The sequence below is a fragment of the Pelodiscus sinensis genome, chromosome 24, assembly GCF_049634645.1.
Source record: "Pelodiscus sinensis isolate JC-2024 chromosome 24, ASM4963464v1, whole genome shotgun sequence".
In the NCBI taxonomy this organism is placed as follows: Eukaryota; Metazoa; Chordata; order Testudines; family Trionychidae; genus Pelodiscus; species Pelodiscus sinensis.
Window position 1 is genome coordinate 9,118,630 of NC_134734.1, and position 20,539 is coordinate 9,139,168.

The window sequence follows — 20,539 nt, forward strand, 5'->3', positions numbered from 1 at the left end:
CTCTCCGCAACACAGTGCTCCCCTGTAGACTCCCAAATTTGAGAACTGGCTGGAGCCGCATGAAAGTGACCCCCCTCCCGGCCACTGAGCCCCAGAGCAGGGCAGAGAGCCCGGGCGCGGGCAGGGGCTTTCCCCACAATAGAGCGTCCCCATCTGCAGCTCCGGAAAGTGGAGTAGGCGGTGTCCCAGCTAGAGAGTCATTAACACCATAGAGTCCTCCGTCCTAGAGAGTCTCTTCCGCCGCTTATCATAGTTTGGAACGGCTGTTTCCTAGAGTGTCGCTCATATTGAACCATAGAGTCCACCCGCTTTAGCGTTTCGGCGCACTCCTCGTAGAGAGCCGCCCGAACCATAGAGTCCTCTTGCCTTAGAGCGGCCCGCCCGCACCATAGAGGTCTCATGAGCAGGCTTGTCCTTCGCTCAGACCATAGAGAGGCTTTCTCCTTAGAGCGTTTTTCCTAACTCGCACCATAGAGCTGTACACAGCTAACCCGTAGAGCGTCTCTCCTCCGTTCACGTCCACCATAGAGTCACGGCGTCCTAGAGCGTCCTTCTCACCTCCCACTGTAGAAGCGCGCCCGCTCCGGCCTATGTCACTTGAGTACCATAGAGTCAGAATCTGCCAACTCCCAGAGCGACTCGCCGGAACTATAGACACGCGACCCTAGCGTGGTCTGTTTCTTCGCTTTCCGGCTCCATCCGGGAATCCGGCGAGCGCCGCGCGGGCACCGGGGACTGGAGGCGGCAGCGCGGGGCCGAGAGCGGGTGAGGGGTCACTGTCCTGGGGGAGCTCCCTGCAGCACGAAGCCCCTTCTCGGGGGCTACACCCCCTGGCTCCTGGGACCGCCCCTCTCTGAGCTCCCAGCGCGCCTGGCTCTGCCCTGGGCCCCTCAGGGAGTCCACTCGCTCTGGGCCCCCGGGGCCTCCACTCGCAGGGGGGCCAGTGCAGCCCTGTTCTCAGACCGGAGCGACTCTCCGCCAGCGTCACAGGAGGGTTCATTGAGCACTGAACCCAGCACAGGAACTCTCAGGCCTGCAGGCCTGGCCCCCCTCAGCCCAGCACGTCTGAGTCTCCCCTGCAGCCAGGTGGGCTCTGCCTGCTCCCCCTGCCCAGGCCAGCAGCCCCCTCCTCCCAGCCCAGCCCCCAAATCCCTTCCCAGCAGCCCCTCCCCTGGCCTCTGTCTTCTGCCCAGGTAACCAGGAACTCCTGGGTCCCTCTCTTCTTTGCCTCCCCTCTCCTCCGCCCTTTGTCCCCCTCCCCTTCCCTCAACCAACTGGGCAGATAACCTGTAGCCCATTGTCTTCCTGCTGACCAGAACTGGCTGTGCCATCTGTACTGTGTCTCCTGGTCACCAGTCACTGGGGTCCCTAGTTCTGTGCTAGTCCCTTATAACAAAATATCTTGTTAAACCAGTAACACCGAAGAACCCCTTCTGTGTGCAGCCCACAAATCCCCCACTTCATCATAGTAACCTGCTGACGTACCCCAAAGGGGTCTCTGCATAACCAGCCACACCTTTTCGCTTGTGCAGCTCTCTTGGTGTCCCAGGCAATGGGTGATAGTGATGATGAGTACGATCGCCGGCGTAGGGATAAGTTCCGTCGGGAGAGAAGTGACTACGACCGCTCCCGGGAACGTGATGACCGGCGCCGGGATGATTGGAATGACAGGTTGGAATTTGGAGAGTCCAGGTGGTTTGTGTCACATCATGGCTTCCTGGAAAAGGGATCCTGCTGTGTTGGTGCCTTGCCCTGAAAGGCATGGGAGACTTGTGTGTGGGTGATTTTTCTGGGGGAGGGTGTGCTGTAGAGCTCTATATCTTTGATTATCTTGCCCTAGCAGATACATGTGGGGACAAGGCGTGTGAGATCCTTGTCAAACAGTTAACTGGTTAAACATTAGTTTAACCCAGTGTTTCCCAATTGGTGCTCCGTGGAACCCCAGGGTTCCGCAAAGTGAAAGTAAGGGTTCCGTGAGAACGCAGCATTGACCCCCCCCCCCCCCTTAAAGAGACAGAGTATTTTGCAGGGTTTTTTTGCTCAACCAATTCTGGCAAGGCTCTTTTTTTTTTGCTTGCCAAATTTTACTCTGGGAACCCTAGAGGTTCCTTGGAATTATTTTAAGTTGAAAAGGGTTCCGTGGCTAAATAAATTCAGGAAACACTGGTTTAACCTAATAGTTAACCGACTAGAGGGATCTCACCATTCCAGCCCACCGGGTTTCTGCTCCTGGCCCCAGTGTTGGGGTTGGAGCAATGCTTCACCTGGTAGGGGGATGCTGCTTGATTAGCCAGTTACCCACTCACATCCCTAGTGGTGGCATGATTTGCTTTTTGGGGATAGTAGTGGAGGGGAGTGTAGAAGTTCCCTGGTGGAAGAATATATCAGTGTGGTGATCAGTTTGCCCTTGTAGGGAGTGGGACCGTGGCCGGGAGCGCCGGAGCAGAGGCGAGTACCGGGACTACGACCGCAACCGCCGGGAGCGTTTCTCTCCCCCCCGGCATGAGTTGAGTCCTCCGCAGAAACGCATGCGCCGCGACTGGTGAGTGAGTGCCCCTTGCCGGGTCCCCATAGTGTGCCACCCTGGTTAAAAGATCAGTATACATACAGAAGTACAGTTCTGAGATCAGTTTCATATACATACAGAAGTACAGTTCTGAGATCAGTTTCATACTAGTGATGGCAGGTCTTACAGAATTAGTCTGTAGGTTATAGTCCAATATTCATATTTCTGGGTGGGATCCAAATGGGACTAAAGATCTCAATCTTAGAACTTAGCTTCCCTGATAAAGCATCAAGCAGATCTGAGAACAATGTTCCCTCTAATCTTTTCCATCCATACATGGATTATTTCAGCCCACATGCAGAATATATTTTTATGTGCACCGAGGCATGTGTGAATGTGCAGCACCAACTGAAACACAAAACCTAGCTGTGGACGCTCTACTAAGCAGGTGGGCAGCATTTGGAATTACTGCCGAGCAGCTGCTGAAGCAGTCAGCTTACAGGGAACGCTGAGTGTTAAAAGGATTGCCTCCTGAACTTGTGCAACCACTCAAGGAAGATTCAGATGCTGTCCAGCTGAATAGCCCAGTGCCCACAGCTAGGTTTTTTGTTTCTACTGGTGGTGCACATTCACACATCCCTTGGTGCATGTGGATGGAAAAGATTAGTGGTAAGATTGATCATGCCCCAAGGATGTTTATACAGAGAGCCCTGCATATCTGTAGTTCATTTTTGCAGATACAGGTATACATTTTGTATCAACACAGAGCTCTATTTATATAGATTTCTAATAGTCTTCTGGCCCTGCAAGTCCTGGGTGAACTTTGACATAACCCATTTCCCAAACATGGCCAACAACTACATGAAGTAACATAAGGTAATGTATCCATTAAGTCACTTTAAAGTGACACACGGACAGTCGCATTATTTCACCAGAGATTCATCTAAATGTTAATATTATCTTTGACCCAATAATTATAGTAATAAACAGAAACTGTTTACATGGCTAATAGCTAACAAAATATAAGTAAACACATACAACTACTATTAACGTTAATTTCTGGCCATACAGGTTAGGAATGTGAACGTGTACCAGTGTACAGAGACAGCAGCACAGCCAGCTCCCATGGAGCTGCCTCTCCCCCCTCTTTGATGTGTCACTGATATAGAGCAGGGGTGGGCAAAAGGGCCTTTGTGGGCCTGATCCAACTCGCCAAGCAGGTTGATTTGACCCGCAGAGGCCCTGCTGCTCCCCTGCCCCCAGGCCAATTAGGACCTGGGGGCGGGGGAATATGCAAAGCTTCTTCCCGCCCTGGCAGGACCACACAGCGCTTTGAAGTACCATGCGCTTCTCACAGGGTGGGAGGGGATGTCAAGTGTTCTTCCACCCCTAGGCCCAGATTGGCCTGGGGATGGGAGGAGCACGCAAAGTTTCCTCCCCCCACCCCCCTGCCCTGTGTGGAGCACGCAGCACTTCAAAGTGCCGTACGCTTGTGCAGGGCAGGGGCAGGGCGAAGGAAGCTTCACGCAGCTCTCCCACCCCCAGGCCTTGATTGGCTGGGGGGCAGGAGGAGCATGCGAAGCCTCCTCCTGCCCTATGAGGAATGCGTAGCACTTTGAAGTGCTGCACACTCCCCGCATCCCCAGACCAATCAGAGCTTGGGTGCAGGAGAGCTGTGCGAAGCTTACTTTGCCCTGACCCTGCCCCGCAAGAAGCACGTGGCACTTCAAAGTGTCACATGCTCCTCACAGGGCAGGAGGAGGCTTCGTGCACTCCCCAGGCCCTGATTGGCCTGGGGGTGTGGGAGTGTGCGAAGCCTCTTCCCACCCTTCCAGGGGCATGGGTGCCTAGTGCGGGGGGGGGGGGGGCAAAGGGGCTCCACCCACAGACTGATCATGGTCTGTGGGTGGGGTAGCTCAGAAGCATCCAGGTCCGGCCCCTTCCGGGGCAGCCTGGGACCACATCAAAAATTTTTGAAGTGGCCCTCTCCCAAAAATTATTGCCCACCCCTGGATATAGAGATAGCAGTGCAGGGAGCAGGCAGGCTGGAGCCAGTATATGCATGGAACCAGCTTTTCCCATCTGCCTGTTGCAGCCCCCCTCCTCCCTGCACTTCTGCTTCCCACAGAGACAGCAATGGGAGTGGGGAGAAGATGGGAGTTGGTGCTTGTCTGCCTCCCTTTTTTCCCCCTTACCCACTATGTAAACATGGAATGACTGAAAATTTCAGTGGTTACGCATTTACAAAAGTAAATGCATTTTAACATCCCTAATACGGGTTTGCATTTCAAAGTTCTAGTCTGATGTGCATTGAGTGGCCTTAATTACCCTTTACATATTTTTCTAACCTAGCTATCTGTATAGGTTGACTCTGGGTCAGTTAGCCTACAGAATGCTTAGCTCTTTGTGGCCATGTGTAATGCTCCGTATAAGATTTTGTAATTATATAACAGTGGTAGAAACAATGGTTGTTATGGTCATGCTTTAATCAAATAACATCACCGGGCGATACCCAGATATTCCTGGCAAATGATCTGCTCTGAACAATGCTGAGAGAGATGAAACTCTCTCATAGACCTGTTAGACCCTGAGCATGTGAGCAAAAACCACACAGCCAAGGACCTGCGAGAAGGAATCCTGGCCCTTCTCCCTCCTCCTCTCCCCCCACCCCCTGCCTGAATCCCAGTTCCACCCATGACCATCCCTGGTACCTCAGAGGAAGGAAATTAAAAAACAACCTCCCAGAATATATAGAGGTTTTATAAAAATAAAACACCCTTCCTGATCTCAGATTTCAGCTGATCACAGCCCTGAAGCATTAAGCACATAAAGGGACCCCCAGTGCCACCAAATCCTGTCCCCAGCTAACACAAGCAGCCCTGTCATAAATCTGTGCGTTCTCTTAAAACTGGCTTAGTTGTTTGCCCCCACAATTCATATCAGGAGGCAGATCAGTCCCTCTGATGATTAGAAACCTTCTAATTTCCCCTTGAATTTGTTCCTGGTTCATCCTTTGAGCCAATGTTAGCCTTTTGCTCCAATAGCTCTTTGCCCACCTTCATGTATTTAGAGAGAGTGAACAGTCTCCCCTCTCAATTTGTGAGACTAAACAAATCAAATTCATGCAGTCCTATCATCCTAGCTGTGTCACTTGCAATTTATCTTCCTTGAACTGGAAGGCAGGTTTTTTCCCCCTTATTTCAGATACCTTTTGCATTCTGAGTCTAATCTCCTTTAAGACCTTGTGCTTTTTGATCCAGCCAGTTTCTTCAACTCATTCTCTTTGTCCCCCAATTTTTGCGCTTTTGAAATAAAAAATCCTGAGCCTGTGACCTCGTTTTTTATTACACTTCTGTGTAACTGAAGTTTATGATCACTCCATCCAAGGGTATCCCTAGCAGCTCTTCTGCAAGGCTTAGCCAGGAGATCTTGAATGATCTAAAATTAAAAAGGAATCTACAAAAAGTGGAAACTAGGTCAAGTTACAAAGGATGAATACCAACAAATAAAACAAGTATGTAGGGGCAAAATTAGAACAAGGCACAAAACAAGCTCAGATTAGCTAGAGATATAAAGGTTAAGAAAACATTCTACAGATATATTAGATGCAAGATAAAGATCAAGGACAGTGTAGGTCCATTGCTCAATGAAGAGGGAAAAACAATAATAGAAAATGTAGAAATGGTAGAGGTGCATCCTGACTTCTTTGTTTCAGTTTTCACTAAGAAGGTTGGTGGTGATTTGAAGCCCAGCATAGAGAATGCTGGTGAAAATGAGAGGTTCAGAAATTAAAATAGGAAAAGAACAAAGATTACTTAGATGAATTAAATGTCTTCAAGTCACCAGGGCCTGAGGAAATGGATCCTAGAATATTCAAGTAGCTGATTGAGGAGGTATCTGAGCCATTAGTTATTTCCTTTGAAATGTCATGGAAAATGGGAGAGATTCCAAAAGATGGAAAAGGGCAGATTTAGCATCCATCTATAAAAAGGGAAATGAGGACAGCCCAGGGAATTACAGACCAGTCAGCCTAACTTCTGTTCCAGGGAAGATAGTGGAGCAAATAATTAAGGAATCTATCTGCAAACATCTGGAAGATAATAAAGTGATAAGTAACAGTCAGCAGGGATTGGTAAAGAACAAATCATGCAAACCAACCTGATAGCTTTCTTTGATAGGATAACAAGCCTCGTGGATAAGGGGGAAGCAGTAGATGTTATGTACTAGACTTTAGCAGGTCATTTCATACCTTCTTGCATGACCTTCTCATTAATAAACTAGGAAAATACAGCCTAGATGGGGCTACTATAAGGTGGGTGCATAACATGCTAGGATAGGATAAGCTTTCAATGGTTCACTGTAATGCTGGAAGGACATAACAAGTGGGATTCTGCAGGGATCTGTTTTGAGACTGGTGCTGTTCAAGGTTTTCATCAACGATTTAGATAATAGCATAGAGAGTACACTTATAAAGTTCACAGATGATACCAAGCTGGGAGGAGATTGCAGGTGTTTTGGAGGATAGGATTATAATTCAGAATGAGCTGGACAAAATTGGAGAAATGGTCTGAGGAAAATGGGATGAAATTCAACAAGGACAAATGTAAAGTACTCCACTTAGGAAGGAACAATCCGTTCCATACGTACAAAATGGGAAATGACTGTCCAAGAAGTATTGCAGAAAGGGATCTAGGAGTCAGTCATAGTGGACCACAAGCAGTCCCCCGCGCTGGGGCTGAGGGCTTCTGCTGGCTCCCAGCCCCCATGCTGGGGCTGCCTGTGGCAGGGTCAGAGGATCCTTCAGCTCAGTGAAGGGCTGACGTGCCTTCTCCCCATTTAATCAGTTCATTGATTAAATAATATATTTAATTTGCCTTCATTTGACCCTCAGCAGTGCTCCCAGAAATCTTCCTAATGTTACAGCTTGAAAGGGTCAATCTTCTTTTTCCTTGCTTGTATTGTCCCCAAGAATTATTGGGATATCCTTGTTTACAGCTGTGTATAGTTCCTTTGATTCTCATTAGTGTTTATGCACATCCATTGGGGGGAAAAATGTGACTACCAGGCAACTTGTAATTGAAAGTGAATCTTACTATCTGTTACTTGCGGTACCACCCATTGGTCCATCTTTTCCCTTCATCTTGTGGCATAGTGTCATTCTTTGGTTACTTAAATCAGTGGCTCTCAACCTTTCCAAATGACCGTACCCCTTTTGGGAGTCTGATTTGCCTTGTGTACCCTCAAGTTTCACCTCCCTTAAAAACTTTGTGCTTCCAAAATCAGACATAAAAATACAAAAGGGTCACAGCACGCTGGTATAGAGAAATAACTGACTTACATTTTTACTATATAACTATGAAAAAAATCCATTGGAATAAAAATACTCTGCTTACATGTTTGTAGTGCTGCATATACCATCGACTGACAAGTCATTTTCTGGGTGCAGCTTGAGTGTTTACTGGTTGTGGTAGTGCTTTGTATGTAGCCAGCTATAAAACTAGGAAAATGCCCAGAGAAGTCGATGAACCCCGGGAAGACCTCTGCATACAGAGCACTGGTCAAGAGTCACTGATTTGTCAAGTATTTCTTAACTCTAAGGGCTTAGTATGTCTAACCTAAAATCTTACAGGCCTTGTGTTCCAGACCTAATAGGTAATTATCCCTCCTGATTACTAATAAATTTTCTACTTCTGTGATCCTGCAATTCCACTGCATTCAACATATGGTGATTATGCATGTATAGAATCTTAGACCTGGATGGCACCTGAGATCATCAAGTCTTGTCCCCTGCACTCATGGCAGGACCAGCTAGAGCATCCCTGACGGGAGTGTTTCACCTGCTTTTAAAAATCTCCAGTGATGGAGATTCCACAACCTCCATAGGAAATGTATTCCAGTGCTTAACCACCCCGACAGGAAGTTTTTCCTAATATCCAACCTAAACCTCCCTTGCTGCAATTTAAGCCCATTTGCTTCTTGTCCTGTCATCAGAGGTTAAGGAGAATAATTTTTCTTCCTCCTCTTTGTAACAAATTTTTAGGTCACCAGTGGGCAGCCTAGGCTACTAAGTGGGCTGTGTGAGTGGCCCTCCTTTATCTCTGTGGGCCACAAGATTGTTGTTACCATGACAGTCTCTTGGGATAGAGTACTCTTGCTAACTGTGGCTGCATACCTAGAATTTCTGGGCTGTGCCAATTGAACTGTAGTAGCACTTTGACTGGATACAAAGGGAGCGCACGGCTCTCATGGTCAATGTTGTGTGCTATCAGCACACACCTGACTTCACGGGTCTTTGCTGTACGTGTGTGTTACTTTACTAAAACTGGTAGAAAAATACACGTGGACAGAAAATAGCAGAATCTGACAACCCTGTGCGTGAGCAACAGGAAATAAAATGTGTGGCAGGCTGCATGTAGAGCCCCGGAGAGACACAGGCTGCCCATCATTGTTTCAGGTACTTGAAAGCTGTGATCATATCCCTTCTGGTAACATCACTGGATAAACAAATTATAGTGATCTGAGCGGCTATGCCCCAGAGCTTGCAGACCCCAGCCATTTGTCCTGCAGCTCCCCCAAAGTGATTTTGACCCTTCACTTCTCCCCCAACAGGGATGAGCACAGTGCTGACCCCTACCACAGTGGGTACGAGATGCCATACAGCGGGGCAACCGCTGGCCCCACTTACGGACCTCCGCAGCCTTGGGCGCATCCCGAAATGCATGTCATGCAACAGCACCACCTTCTACCCATCCAAGCCAGGTAAATAACCCCCTCCTCGGCCTTCCCTGCCAACCCCACTGGCTTCCCACATGCTGACCATCTCAGCTCTCTCAAGCAGGCTGGGCAACATTGCAGAAGTGGACGTCGGCATGGCACCACCAGTCATGAAGAGTTTCAAGGAGTTCCTGCTGTCCCTGGATGACTCGGTGGACGAGACGGAGGCTGTCAAGCGGTACAACGACTACAAGCTGGATTTCCGGCGCCAGCAGATGCAGGATTTCTTCCTGGCGCACAAGGACGAGGAGTGGTACGTCTGCCACAGGGCCTGGCTTCCCCCGTGTGCTGGGTGCATGTGGGCGTGAGTGTCTGATCCGGTCCCGAGACAGAACTGGATGGACCCAGCAGGGCAGAGTTTTGTGGAGGGCTGAGGTCACTGGGGTGGGATAGCAGCTCTGATTCAGTGCTGAAAGTGGTGAAATTCACAGACTGGAGGATCCAAGTTAGGAAGGAGATGTAGGTGCTGCCGCATTCGTCTGTGGTTCTGATCCGATTGGGCAGGGGTGATAGAGTCAGCTAATAAACAGACCGGATGATTCTTATCCAGTCTAGGGGAGCTGGGAATGCTGCAATATTCAGGCCACTGGTTCTGATCCAGTTGAGCAGGTATTGGATGAGCCTGTGGTTCTGATCCGGTGTAGGATAGGCAGGAAGCTGAAACACACAATCTGGCAGTTCTGATATCATGCAGGGAGGTGGGGGAGGGGAAAAGGGAAGGTGGTTTTGCCATTAATGGCCCAGTGGTTCTGACCTAGCATGTCTGGATCCCTGCCCTGGAACAAAAGCTAGTTGTGCAGCTAACTCTGGGAAACTGGTCCTGCCTCTTCTGTCACTAGCTTTTTAGCTGTGCCCCAGTCAGAACTCTGGCACTGTGTCAGTTTCCCAGAGCTCTGTGGGTTTGGCCTGTCTTTTCACTAGCACCTCCTGCCCCGAGAATGCTCTGTGTTTTCCCTGCGGATCAGTGCTTAGGAAAAGGGGAAAGGGTCATTAGAAACTCTTTTTACTCAGTTTTAACCCCTTGAAACAAGGCTCTTTCAGAGTGTCAAGCTGGCTCCCTAAAAATGGCCCTGGGGGAATCATGGTGTGAAAAGGAAGGAAGAGGACAGAGAATTCAAAGGCACTTGACATTCATCCCTTTTGAGGCCTTGGGGGTGGGGGAAGTTCTTAGCTAAAGCAGTTTGGATAGACACCTGTCAGAGATGATCTAGATCAGTGTTTCTCAACCTTTTTTTTTTTTATAAAGTACCCCCTTTTTTTAAAAAAAAAAAGTATAAGTACCCCCAGTACCTACAGTTTTCAGACATGCACAATTTTTTTCTACCATTGCAACACATTTGTTTAAACAACTTAATTGTAGCCGGGTGGTCAATGAAGTTTTTGGGGGTAAAAAGTACAAAAATAATAAAACGCAGTAAAACTTAAAACAAAAAATCAGTTTTCTTCAAATTTCAGTTGTGTTGAAGAACCCCCCAGACTTCTCTCAAGTACCCCTAAGGGTATTGGTACCACTGGTTGAGAAACACTGATCTAGATGGTGCTTGATCTGCCCTGAGGGCAGGAGACTGGACTTGATGACCTCTCGAGGTCCCTTCCAGTTCTAGTGTTCTATGATTCTATGAAAATTTGAGTTTTCAGTCTCCATATGGGGTGAAATTTAACAGCTGGCTTTATAGACTGGACCAGAGTTTCTCAACCTTTCTGCTACTGAGTACTGGCTTGCTGTTTTCTTAAATTCTGTCCTGGAGCTCCCTGACACTGGATGTTGAGAAACACTAGGGAGTTATTCTCCGTGAATCCTAGCCATGGCACTAGCTGTTATTCCTCTGGCTCAGCACATTTGCCACATGCCCGAGCAGATGCTGAAGTTGCTGGCTTGCTAGCTGGGGTCCCAATTGGATCAGGAAAGCAGTGGGAGAACGGGGGGTAAGAGCCAGTCCACTTGAGTCTGACAGGCAGCTTCCATGCCTCGGTTTCCCCATCTGTAAAACAAGCATGGTTTATGAGAGATGTGTTCCAGTAGTGGCTAAAATCCCAGAGCAGGGGTGGAGGAAGGGTACCGTGCAGGGTGCCTTGCTGAGATTGAGGCTTCTTTGTACAAAGCACCAGCAAGCAACAGTCTCTGTCCCAAGGTTTCCAGTCGAGACAGAGAACAGGGCAGGAAGGGAAACTGAGGCACAAAGAGACATGATTTGCCCAAGATCACGAATCTGAGTTGGGTATAGAACCTAGCCAACCTGATTTCTTGACACTAGACAATACTACCTTCCAGCCCCTCGTTCTAACCCTCGAAAGTCCACTCCCCCCCCCCCCCCCCCAGCCAGGGAGAGAACCCAGGAGTCCTGGCTTTCAGCTGTACTCCCCACCCCAACCCATCATGCTGCCTCCAGACCAAGGGCATAATCCACCATGCCTCATTTTACCTTGTCACCATATGAGGGTACCAGTCCCTCCTGCAGTGAATTAGGAGCGTTGCAGTGACTTCTGCGTGTGCTTCTTGGGTGCTGTGTGTGTGGTTCTTGGGTGCTATTTAACAGGTTTTTCTTAGTTTTAACCACCGTCTCTTAATTTTATTTTATTTTATTTATTTATTTTTGGTGTGTGTGGATGATAACTGTTAATTGACCTTTTTTCCCCTCCTCCCAAGTGCCAGAATCAAGAGAATTCAAAATCAGAAGTCACTTTTGCCGTCAGCTTGGAGAATCTAAATCTCTTGATTTTTTTTGTTTTTGTTTTTCTGCTCCTCTCTCTTGCCTGCGCATTTTTTTAGCTAGATAGCCAGGGCTGGTGCACTGAGCACAATGCAGTGCGTAGCTGAATGTACAGTGGTCAGGAATCAGACAGCTAGCCACAAACAAACCAACCAAAGCAACCAACTCGGGATTTATTTTTTTGTTTTTGGTTCCATAAACCGTTCGGCGAGAGAGAGGGAGTGCACGCATGTGTCCGTGCGCCATAGCCAAAATAAAGCGCCCGTGGTTAAAACCACCGAAGGAATTTCTCAGGCTCCCGTCGGCAAGCTGGAGTTGATCCTCAGTGTATGTATGACACGTGTTCTGTCTTATTCCATCGGAGCTCAACTCTTTTAAAAAAATGTAAAAAAATACAGTACGATTAAATAATCACATCTACCGTCCCCCCTCCTGCGAGATAAAAATGGGGGTTTGATGGCCCTGCCTGTCAGCCACGGGGTTCTTTTTAAAATCCACTTCCCAGATGATCTGAAACAAGTGGACACTTAAATTCTGGCCCAAAATCTTGGTTTCTAGCAAGAAGTTTAGTCCCGTGGAGAGCCAGGAGAGTCAGGCACTGACATAGTGTTAAAACTGGTACTATGGGTGCCCTTAGAGCACCCCCTGTGACTGAGATCTCAGCTCCTGTTTGGACCAGACGCTGAATCGAGTCAGTTGAGATCTACTGGTGGGGAGAGCTACGTCCTAGCTGGGTGTTACCTGGATTCCCTGCCCAAAGACCTCTAACTAGCCAAAGGCTTGGTGGCACCTGGAGGAAGCAATTGGTATGAGATTAGAAGTGGCGCTAAGGGACCTTGGTGTGCTGGGTTCCAGGCTTCCAGAGGTCATCTGGCCCCATTCTGCCCTTTGAAGTGATGGACGGGATCTGGCCTCATTCACCCTGGTGGGGTGACAGCCAATGGAACCCAGCTGGGATCTGGTCCCGTTGACCTAAGACCGACGGGGGCCTGTTGGGGTCTGGCTGAATAGACATAGGGAGGGAGAATGACATGCCCTAGGGCCATGCAGCAGTGCTGGGAAGAACCCAGGAGTCCTGGCTCCCAGCTCTAGCTCCTTAGACCCTGCTCCCCAAGCCACAGATGTCCTGACCCTCAATCCATGCTCAGCTCACTTAACTCTTGCAGCATGAGTGAGGGTCTGAGCAGCCAATTTTAACATCCTCTGCCCAGCACTTTGCTAACAGTGTCAGACCGATCCCCCTTCCCTGCACCCTGGGCTTAGGTGGTGGCCCATAGCAAACGAGCATAGCTTAAAAAAAAACCCATGATGTGGGAAAATCATTTTTTTTTCTTCACCAACATCTGCCTCGAATCGTCGATAAATAAGATCCGGGGTGGGGGGCTCATCCCTGCTTTCCCCCATTTTCTGGCCCCCCCCCGGTCTTTTTACAATGCCTCCCCCTGTCCAATGCAACCTGCATGTGCAGCTCCTTTAGAGGCTTGGGTTAAGTGGCTTCCTCCCCACGCACTCTAGACCCTGTTCTGACCTTGCCTTGTCTGCCTTTTCCCTTCCTCCCGGCTCGAAGGTTCCGCTCCAAGTACCACCCGGATGAAGCTGGGAAGAGAAAACAGGAAGCCCACAGTGCCCTGCAGAACCGGCTCAGTGTCTTTCTCTACCTCATGGACAATGGCTGGTTCGAGAACTTGCAGTTGGATATCGACAAGGCCAATGCTATCATCAAGATGCTTGATGCTGGTAGGGAAAATTTGAGGGATGGGGGGGCTGAAACGGGCAGGCTTTGGTGCCAAAGATCCCATGTTCAGGTCCAAAGACCCTGTGTGTCTGGGGAGCTGAAGGACTGGAAATGCCCAAGCTCCTGGAGTCCAAATACTGGCATCTCGGCTGCTGGAGTTCAAGAGAGATTCTCCCCTGCAGCAACTGTAGTAGCTCTTCTATCTGCTGTTTCCTTTATCTTATCCTCTTGCGTGAGGGCCCACCTGAGGTATGGAGGGCGGGCGTCTTCTCCAGGTCACACCTATAATCACAGATTATTGCACAACTTACCCATGCCGATTTTTTTTTCCCTCCCACCAGCGGTGATCAAGATGGAGGGCGGCACAGAGAATGACCTCAAAATTCTGGACCAGGAAGAAGAGGAGGAGAGGCAGGATAAGGCTGAGCCAGGGAAAAAGGAGGACAACCGCCTGCCCGACGTGGACCGGAAGGGCTCAGACAAAGACGACAAGAAGGAGGAAGGCAAAAAGGTCAGGGGAGCTGACTAACAAGATTCAATCCTGGCTCAGCCTCAGGTGCCATGTAGCTGTGCCTCGGTTTCCCCACTGGGCCTGCTCGCCCAGATTTGAGGGTGGTGGGTGCCGGCCCCAGGAGCTGAGTAGAGATTCCTTATCCTGTCACGGTGGAGGCAGACTTGTCAGGGGACTTGTCAGGGAACCCTGATGGGTTCTATCTGTTTCCCCAGGCTGATGGTGACGAGCCAGTTGAGGATAAAGCCAAGAAATCCTCTGCGGAGGAAGAAGAGAAGCCGGAGAAGGAGGAAGAACCAGAGAAAGAGACCAAAAAGGTGAGTCCTGGAGCTCCACCCCCCTTTGCTCTTCCCACTCTGAATTGGCCCAGCCCATTTATCCTCTGCCCTGCTCCTAAGCTCCTGATGGCTCCCCTCCTATCATGCTGGTTCCTGCTTGTCCTGTGTCAGCCTTGCTGGCTCTGCTCCCTGGCTGCACCATTCACCACGCACCCCCTTCTCCTCTCAGGCTAGCAAGAAGCGGAAGCGGAAGCGCAGTGGGGATGACAGCTATGACGAGGGCAGTGTCTCCGAGTCAGAGACAGAGTCAGAAAGCGGCCATGCCGAGGACGACGACAAGGAGGGTGAGAGTCGTGGGGGGCTCTATTCCCTCTAAGGATGCCGGCTCCCGCCTGGCCCCAGGGCAGGCCCTGGCTGGCTTGGGAAGGACAGGGAATGGAGCAGGGGCTTGTCCCATCTAGGGGACACCGGCCCTAGGGTGGGGACTGGTTGGCTTAGGGGTGTGTGGAATGGGGCACAAGGCCAGCCCCCTTTCCCTCCCCCGACTCTGATGTGCCAGGTCTTGCAGGGGGTGCAGAGGAGAAACCCAAGGAAGAGAAGAAGGCCGAGGAGGAGGAGGCGGCAGTGGTGGCGAAGACCAAGGAGAAGGATGGGGGGGAATGCAAACCTCGTCCACTGCACAAGACATGCTCCCTCTTCATGCGTAACATCGCGCCCAACATCTCCCAGGCTGAGATTGTGGCGGTGAGCTGGGGTGCTCATATCCGGGTGGGGGAGGGAGAATAGATCCAGCCCCTTTCCTAATGCTCTCCCTGATCTCTCTCTGCCCCAGCTCTGCAAACGCTACCCGGGCTTCATGCGAGTGGCGCTGTCCGACCCTCAGCCTGAACGGAGGTAGGCGGTGGTGGGCGGGAGGGTGCGGGGGAGCTGTGCCTCCAGGCACTAACTCTGGGCGTCTGTCTCAGGTTTTTCCGCAGGGGCTGGGTCACCTTCAACCGCAGTGTGAACATCAAGGAGATTTGCTGGAGCTTGCAGAACATCCGGGTAAGGCAGCGCCCCCGTGGCAGGGGGGCATGCCCCAGGCTCTGCCACTGCTTCCCACCAAGAATAGGGGCGTGCATCCCAGTGTCCAAGCAAGGGGTCCCCATGCATCTCAGCGCCGGGCGAGGAGTCCCTGTGTGACCAGCCGCCCCACCCCAGAGGTGGCTGCATCTCCGTGCCAGGAGAAGGGACCCTATGTAACTGGCTGGTCACTGTGTCTCCACTCTCCCCCGCCAGCTACGGGAGTGTGAGCTGAGCCCAGGCGTGAACCGGGACCTGACACGTCGTGTGCGCAATGTGAACGGCATCACACAGCACAAGCAGATTGTGCGCAATGACATCAAGCTAGCAGCCAAGCTGATCCACACCCTGGATGACCGCACTCAGCTGTGGGGTGCAGGCGAGCCCTGCGAGGGCACCCAGCTCTCGGTCAGTACACGGCAGGGGCGGCCCCCACCCTCACCCCCACCCCGCCTCACCTTGGCATCCCTTGGTGACTGGGACGACCCACTGTGACCCTGCTTCTAACTCAGAGGATTTGGGGCCCATTTCACTTCTCCCACCCACCCTCTTCCCAGACAGTGCAAAGGCTTTTGGGTTGGCCCCTTGTCACTCTCCCGTGGGGGCTCCCCACTCTGCCCTGCCACTCATCTGTGCCATGCCTTGCCCTCCAGAGCCTGCCCTCACAGAACCCCATCCTGAAGAACATCACGGACTACTTGATTGAGGAGGTGAGCGCAGAGGAGGAAGAGCTGCTGGGGAAGAGTGGGGAGGCCACGGACGAGCCCCCCAAGGAGGGGAACCCAGCTGAGATCAACGTGGAGAGAGACGAAAAGCTCATCAAGGTGGGGCAGAGGGGGCCTGTCCCCTCTAGGGGGCGCCGGCTCCCACCCGGCCTTAGAGTGGGAATTGGCTGGCTGGCACAGGCCTTTCATCTGGACCTGACATCCCACCATCAACCTCCTTCCCCCTGTGCTCCAGGTGCTGGACAAGCTGCTGCTCTACCTGCGCATTGTGCACTCTGTGGATTATTACAACACCTCGGAGTATCTCAATGAGGACGAGATGCCCAATCGCTGCGGCATCATCCACGTGCGTGGGCCTATGCCACCCAACCGCGTCAGCCATGGGGAAGGTACTGCTGGGCGCCTGCCTCCATCCATGGGAGCTGGCGGTGGAGCACAGAGGGGAGAAGGGGGGAAGCTGGGAGCCAGGACCCCAGGGTTCTCGCTCCGGCTCTGGGAGGGGAGTGGGGGCTGGTAGGTTGGAGCAGGGGGCTAGGAGCCAGGACCCCTGGGTTCTCGCTCCGGCTCTGGGAGGGGAGTGGGGGCTGGTGGGTTGGAGCAGGGGGCTGGGAGCCAGGACCCCTGGGTTCTCGCTCCGGCTCTGGGAGGGGAGTGGGGGCTGGTGGGTTGGAGCAGGGGGCTGGGAGCCAGGACCCCTGGGTTCTCGCTCTGGCTCTGGGAGAGGAGTGGGGGCTGGTAGGTTGGAGCAGGGGGCTGGGAGCCACGACTCCTGGGTTGGAGCAGGGGGCTGGGAGCCACGACTCCTGGGTTGGAGCAGGGGGCTGGGAGCCACGACTCCTGGGTTCTCCCGGCAGTGGCCGAATGGCAGAAGACTTTCGAGGAGAAGCTGTCTCCACTGTCCACTGTGCGGGAGTCGCTGTCAGAGGAGGAGGCCCAGAAGATGGGCAAGAAGGACCCAGAGCAGGAGGTGGAGAAGTTTGTTACGGCCAACACCCAAGAGCTGGGCAAGGACAAGTGGCTCTGCCCACTCAGTGGCAAGAAATTCAAGGTGTGGGGGAAGATCTGTGCGGGAGGAGGGCAGCTCTCGGCCAGGGCAGGGAGGGGGCATCGAGGAAGGGGAGCTGGTGGGGGCAGCTCTCAGCCAGAGGAGGGAGGGGGGATCTGAGCAGGGGGCTGGAGGGGGCAGGCTCTTGTCCAGGAGGAAAGAGGGGGTCCAGGCAGGGGAGCTAGTGGGGGCAGCTTTCAGCCTGGGAAAGAAGGGGGGTCCAAGCAGGGGGCTGGTGGAGGCAGCTCTTGGCCAGGGGAGAGAGGGAGGAAGAGGGCAGGGGAGGATATGCCCTGATTGACACCCCCAACACCCGGCAGGGTCCTGAGTTTGTACGCAAGCACATATTCAACAAGCATGCGGAGAAGATCGAGGAGGTGAAGAAGGAGGTGTCCTTCTTCAACAGCTTCCTGATGGACGCCAAGCGCCCAGCATTACCCGAGCTCAAAGCCAACCAGCCCCCTGTACCAGGGCAGGGTACGTAGTGCCCCCGAGAGATGGTGGGGAGGGGCGGGGGGAGTGTCATATCTTGGGGGCTGTGTGTTCTCCTGAGTCTTGCAGGGGGACTCACAGCCTTTATGTGGAGAGGGATCTGCTGCTCCCCTCTCCGACCACTGGGGGAACTAGTGAGTGACAGCAGCTGGGAGCCAGGACTCCTGAATTTTCCCTCCAGCTCTGGGAAGGGTCTGGGTGGCAGAGTCTCGCGCATCTTCAGTTTCTTTGTTCTCCTTCTAGGTCTTACCCCTGGGCTGCCGTATCCTCACCAGACGCCCCAGGGCCTAATGCCCTATGGACAGCCCCGCCCACCCATGATGGGATATGGTGGTACGTTGAGGGAGACTCACTGGGGGGCATTCTAACCTCACAGTCATTGCTGGCTCCTCATATGGCACTAGAGCAGTGGTTCTCAAAGTGCCCGGGTAGACCACGGTGGGAGCTCAGCCTCCCTCCCCTCCTCAGCAGGGAGCCAGCACTGGAGCCAGCCGAGAGGCTGCAGCAGCAGCTCTGGCAGGCAGGCAGGGAGGTGACGAAAGCAAACTCTCATGTGTCCACACACTCCGCGGGCCACAGAGTTACACGTGGAGGGGCACTGCCCCGGCCCCCTCCATATGAGAGTCCCACCCACCACTGGGTGTCCACCTCGCCTAGGCCCTCCTGAGCTCGTGGTCACCATGGTAAGAGCAGCGCATCCCTCAGTTGCACCTGTGGGACAGGCTGCAGGTTGGATTGCGCAGGGCTAGGCGGCGGCGCTGGGGCTGAGAACCCCACAGGATGCAGGTGGGAGCTCAGAGCCCTTCAGGCTTTGCACCCACAGGGACTCATCTGGGGAGAGGGGCCAAGCCATCTCAGTGCCTGCCCCCCCAAGGGTGCCATGGACCAGACCCTACGGGACACCACCCTCAGCAGGACTGGACACCTCAGGGTCACCCACTTGCCCACCCCTGCCTTGGTGCACTGCATTCATCCTCCCCTCCCCCCCATTTCCCTGAACATCCCCCTCCCCTCGAGACACCCTGACCCCATTCCTATTCCCAGAGGCACCCTGCCCCCCATCTCCCTGAACCCCCGCAGCCACTCTGTCCCTCCCCCCCCAGCTTTATCGCTAGGCATTCTTGCCCCCGGCCAGACACCCTACTCCCAGTTTGTTCCTGCACCCTCCCTCCTGGCCAGACCTGCTCCTGCTTCCCTGTTGCTCCTTGCATCCTTCCTCCTGGCCACCCTCCCTTGCTTCTGCTCCCTCCCCCGGCCAGACACCCTAATTCCAGCCTTATTCTGTACGCTACCTCCCTCCCAAATCCTGCTTCCTCACCCCATCCCTATTCCACTCACTAGGAGCCCTCTCACACACACGGAACCCCTCATTTTTCCCCACTCCAGAACCTAAGGAGGTCCATAAAATCCACTAACTCCAGAACCCCAGAAAAGTAAATCTGGCCTATGGGAAGGCCTGAACCTCGGTCTTTCCTGTCCCTTCCTCTCACCTCGTGGGATTGGAGCGCTAAAGGAGTGAGATGTATCAGTGGGGGGCCACATCACTGAGGGTTGCGGGTTTTTAAAGGAGAATTTTTTGCTTGTCATTTGTGTGGCCCCCAACTGATTTTTCTGTGGGTCAATGGCCCCCAACAAAAATGTTCCTCACACCTGCAATAAATAAAGAAAACATGGGAACCTTTTGTGTTGGACATACATTGATACTTTATTTCAAATGAAGTTTGATAAAGTAACACGAGAGAGTTAAAACACTTAATTCTGTTTAATAATTTAAATTAAGCAGTTCTCCCTAGCTGCAGCACTAGCAAAATGGCTTAGGTGTAATTAATGGTGAGTTTCCATTAGTATCTGGTGGTCTGTGGAAAGGTTTACATTGGGCCAGGTGGTCCACAGGCCAAAAAGTTTGAGAACCACTGCACTAGAGTGTGCTGTGCTGCTGGGAGCTAGATGAGGATTGAGTGTTGGGCAAAGGGTCCCAGCACCAGAGGTGGCTGCATCTCAGCACCGGCTGAGGGGTCCCTGTGTAACCAGCCGCCCTACCCCAAAGATGGCTGCATCTTGACACTGGGCAAGAGGTCCCTGGATGATAAGACTATGCGGTGTTGGACTCTGCTGACGTGTCCCTGTGTCTCTCCTGCAGGAGGTCCCCCCTACCCTCATGCCCCCTATGCCGCTGGCCGAGGTAACTATGACAGTTTCCGGGGGCAGGGCGGCTACCTGAACAAACCACGGAACAGGTAGGTGGGGAAGGTTGAACCCATCGAGGGGTGACGGGAGTGCATGTGGAACTGGACTGGCCCATGGCTCTCACCTGCTCCATCTCTCCCCCAGGATGGTTCGGGGTGACCCCCGCGCTATCGTCGAGTACAGAGACCTCGATGCCCCTGAGGATGTGGATTTCTTCTGAGATGGCACTGCCCCTTGTTTTAAGCTCCGCCTCATTCCCCACAGACTGCCCCTCCCCTGTTTTTTTTATACAAATGTCTGCTGCCGACTTTACCGCCCCACCCCCATACATTTTCCTTTTGTACATTTCATTTTGTCGGTCCCAACTTGATTTCAATAAATCCATGGATATAAACCTCAGCTGGCCATCCTGCATTACTTAGCAACAGGGGCCTGAGCAGGAAGTGGGGAGGTAGCTTCGTTCTGTAGTGTGTGTGGGGGGGTATTTATCTCTCTCAGATTTCCTGACGACTC

At 52.3% G+C, this 20,539-nt stretch overlaps 1 protein-coding gene across 2 annotated transcripts; it reads left to right on the forward strand.

Annotated features, from left to right (window-relative positions):
• The first annotated feature begins 135 nt into the window (after positions 1-135).
• On the forward strand, positions 136-20,425 carry SRRT (serrate, RNA effector molecule). 2 transcript variants are annotated; one of them, XM_014578330.3, is made up of 20 exons: positions 136-765; positions 1,533-1,671; positions 2,414-2,542; positions 9,116-9,265; positions 9,342-9,533; positions 13,559-13,728; positions 14,068-14,237; positions 14,453-14,554; positions 14,745-14,859; positions 15,084-15,259; positions 15,348-15,409; positions 15,481-15,559; positions 15,794-15,985; positions 16,231-16,401; positions 16,538-16,691; positions 17,157-17,350; positions 17,668-17,824; positions 18,083-18,172; positions 19,980-20,076; positions 20,171-20,425. In XM_014578330.3, the coding sequence occupies exons 2-20, from the start codon at positions 1,553-1,555 to the stop codon at positions 20,244-20,246; spliced, it is 2,595 nt and encodes an 864-aa protein (XP_014433816.2). In that variant the 5' UTR covers positions 136-765; positions 1,533-1,552; the 3' UTR covers positions 20,247-20,425. The 2 variants fall into 2 exon arrangements, with proteins under 2 accessions (XP_014433816.2, XP_006132708.2); XM_006132646.4 differs by having other exon boundaries at positions 142-765; positions 9,345-9,533.
• Positions 20,426-20,539: the final 114 nt, after the last annotated feature.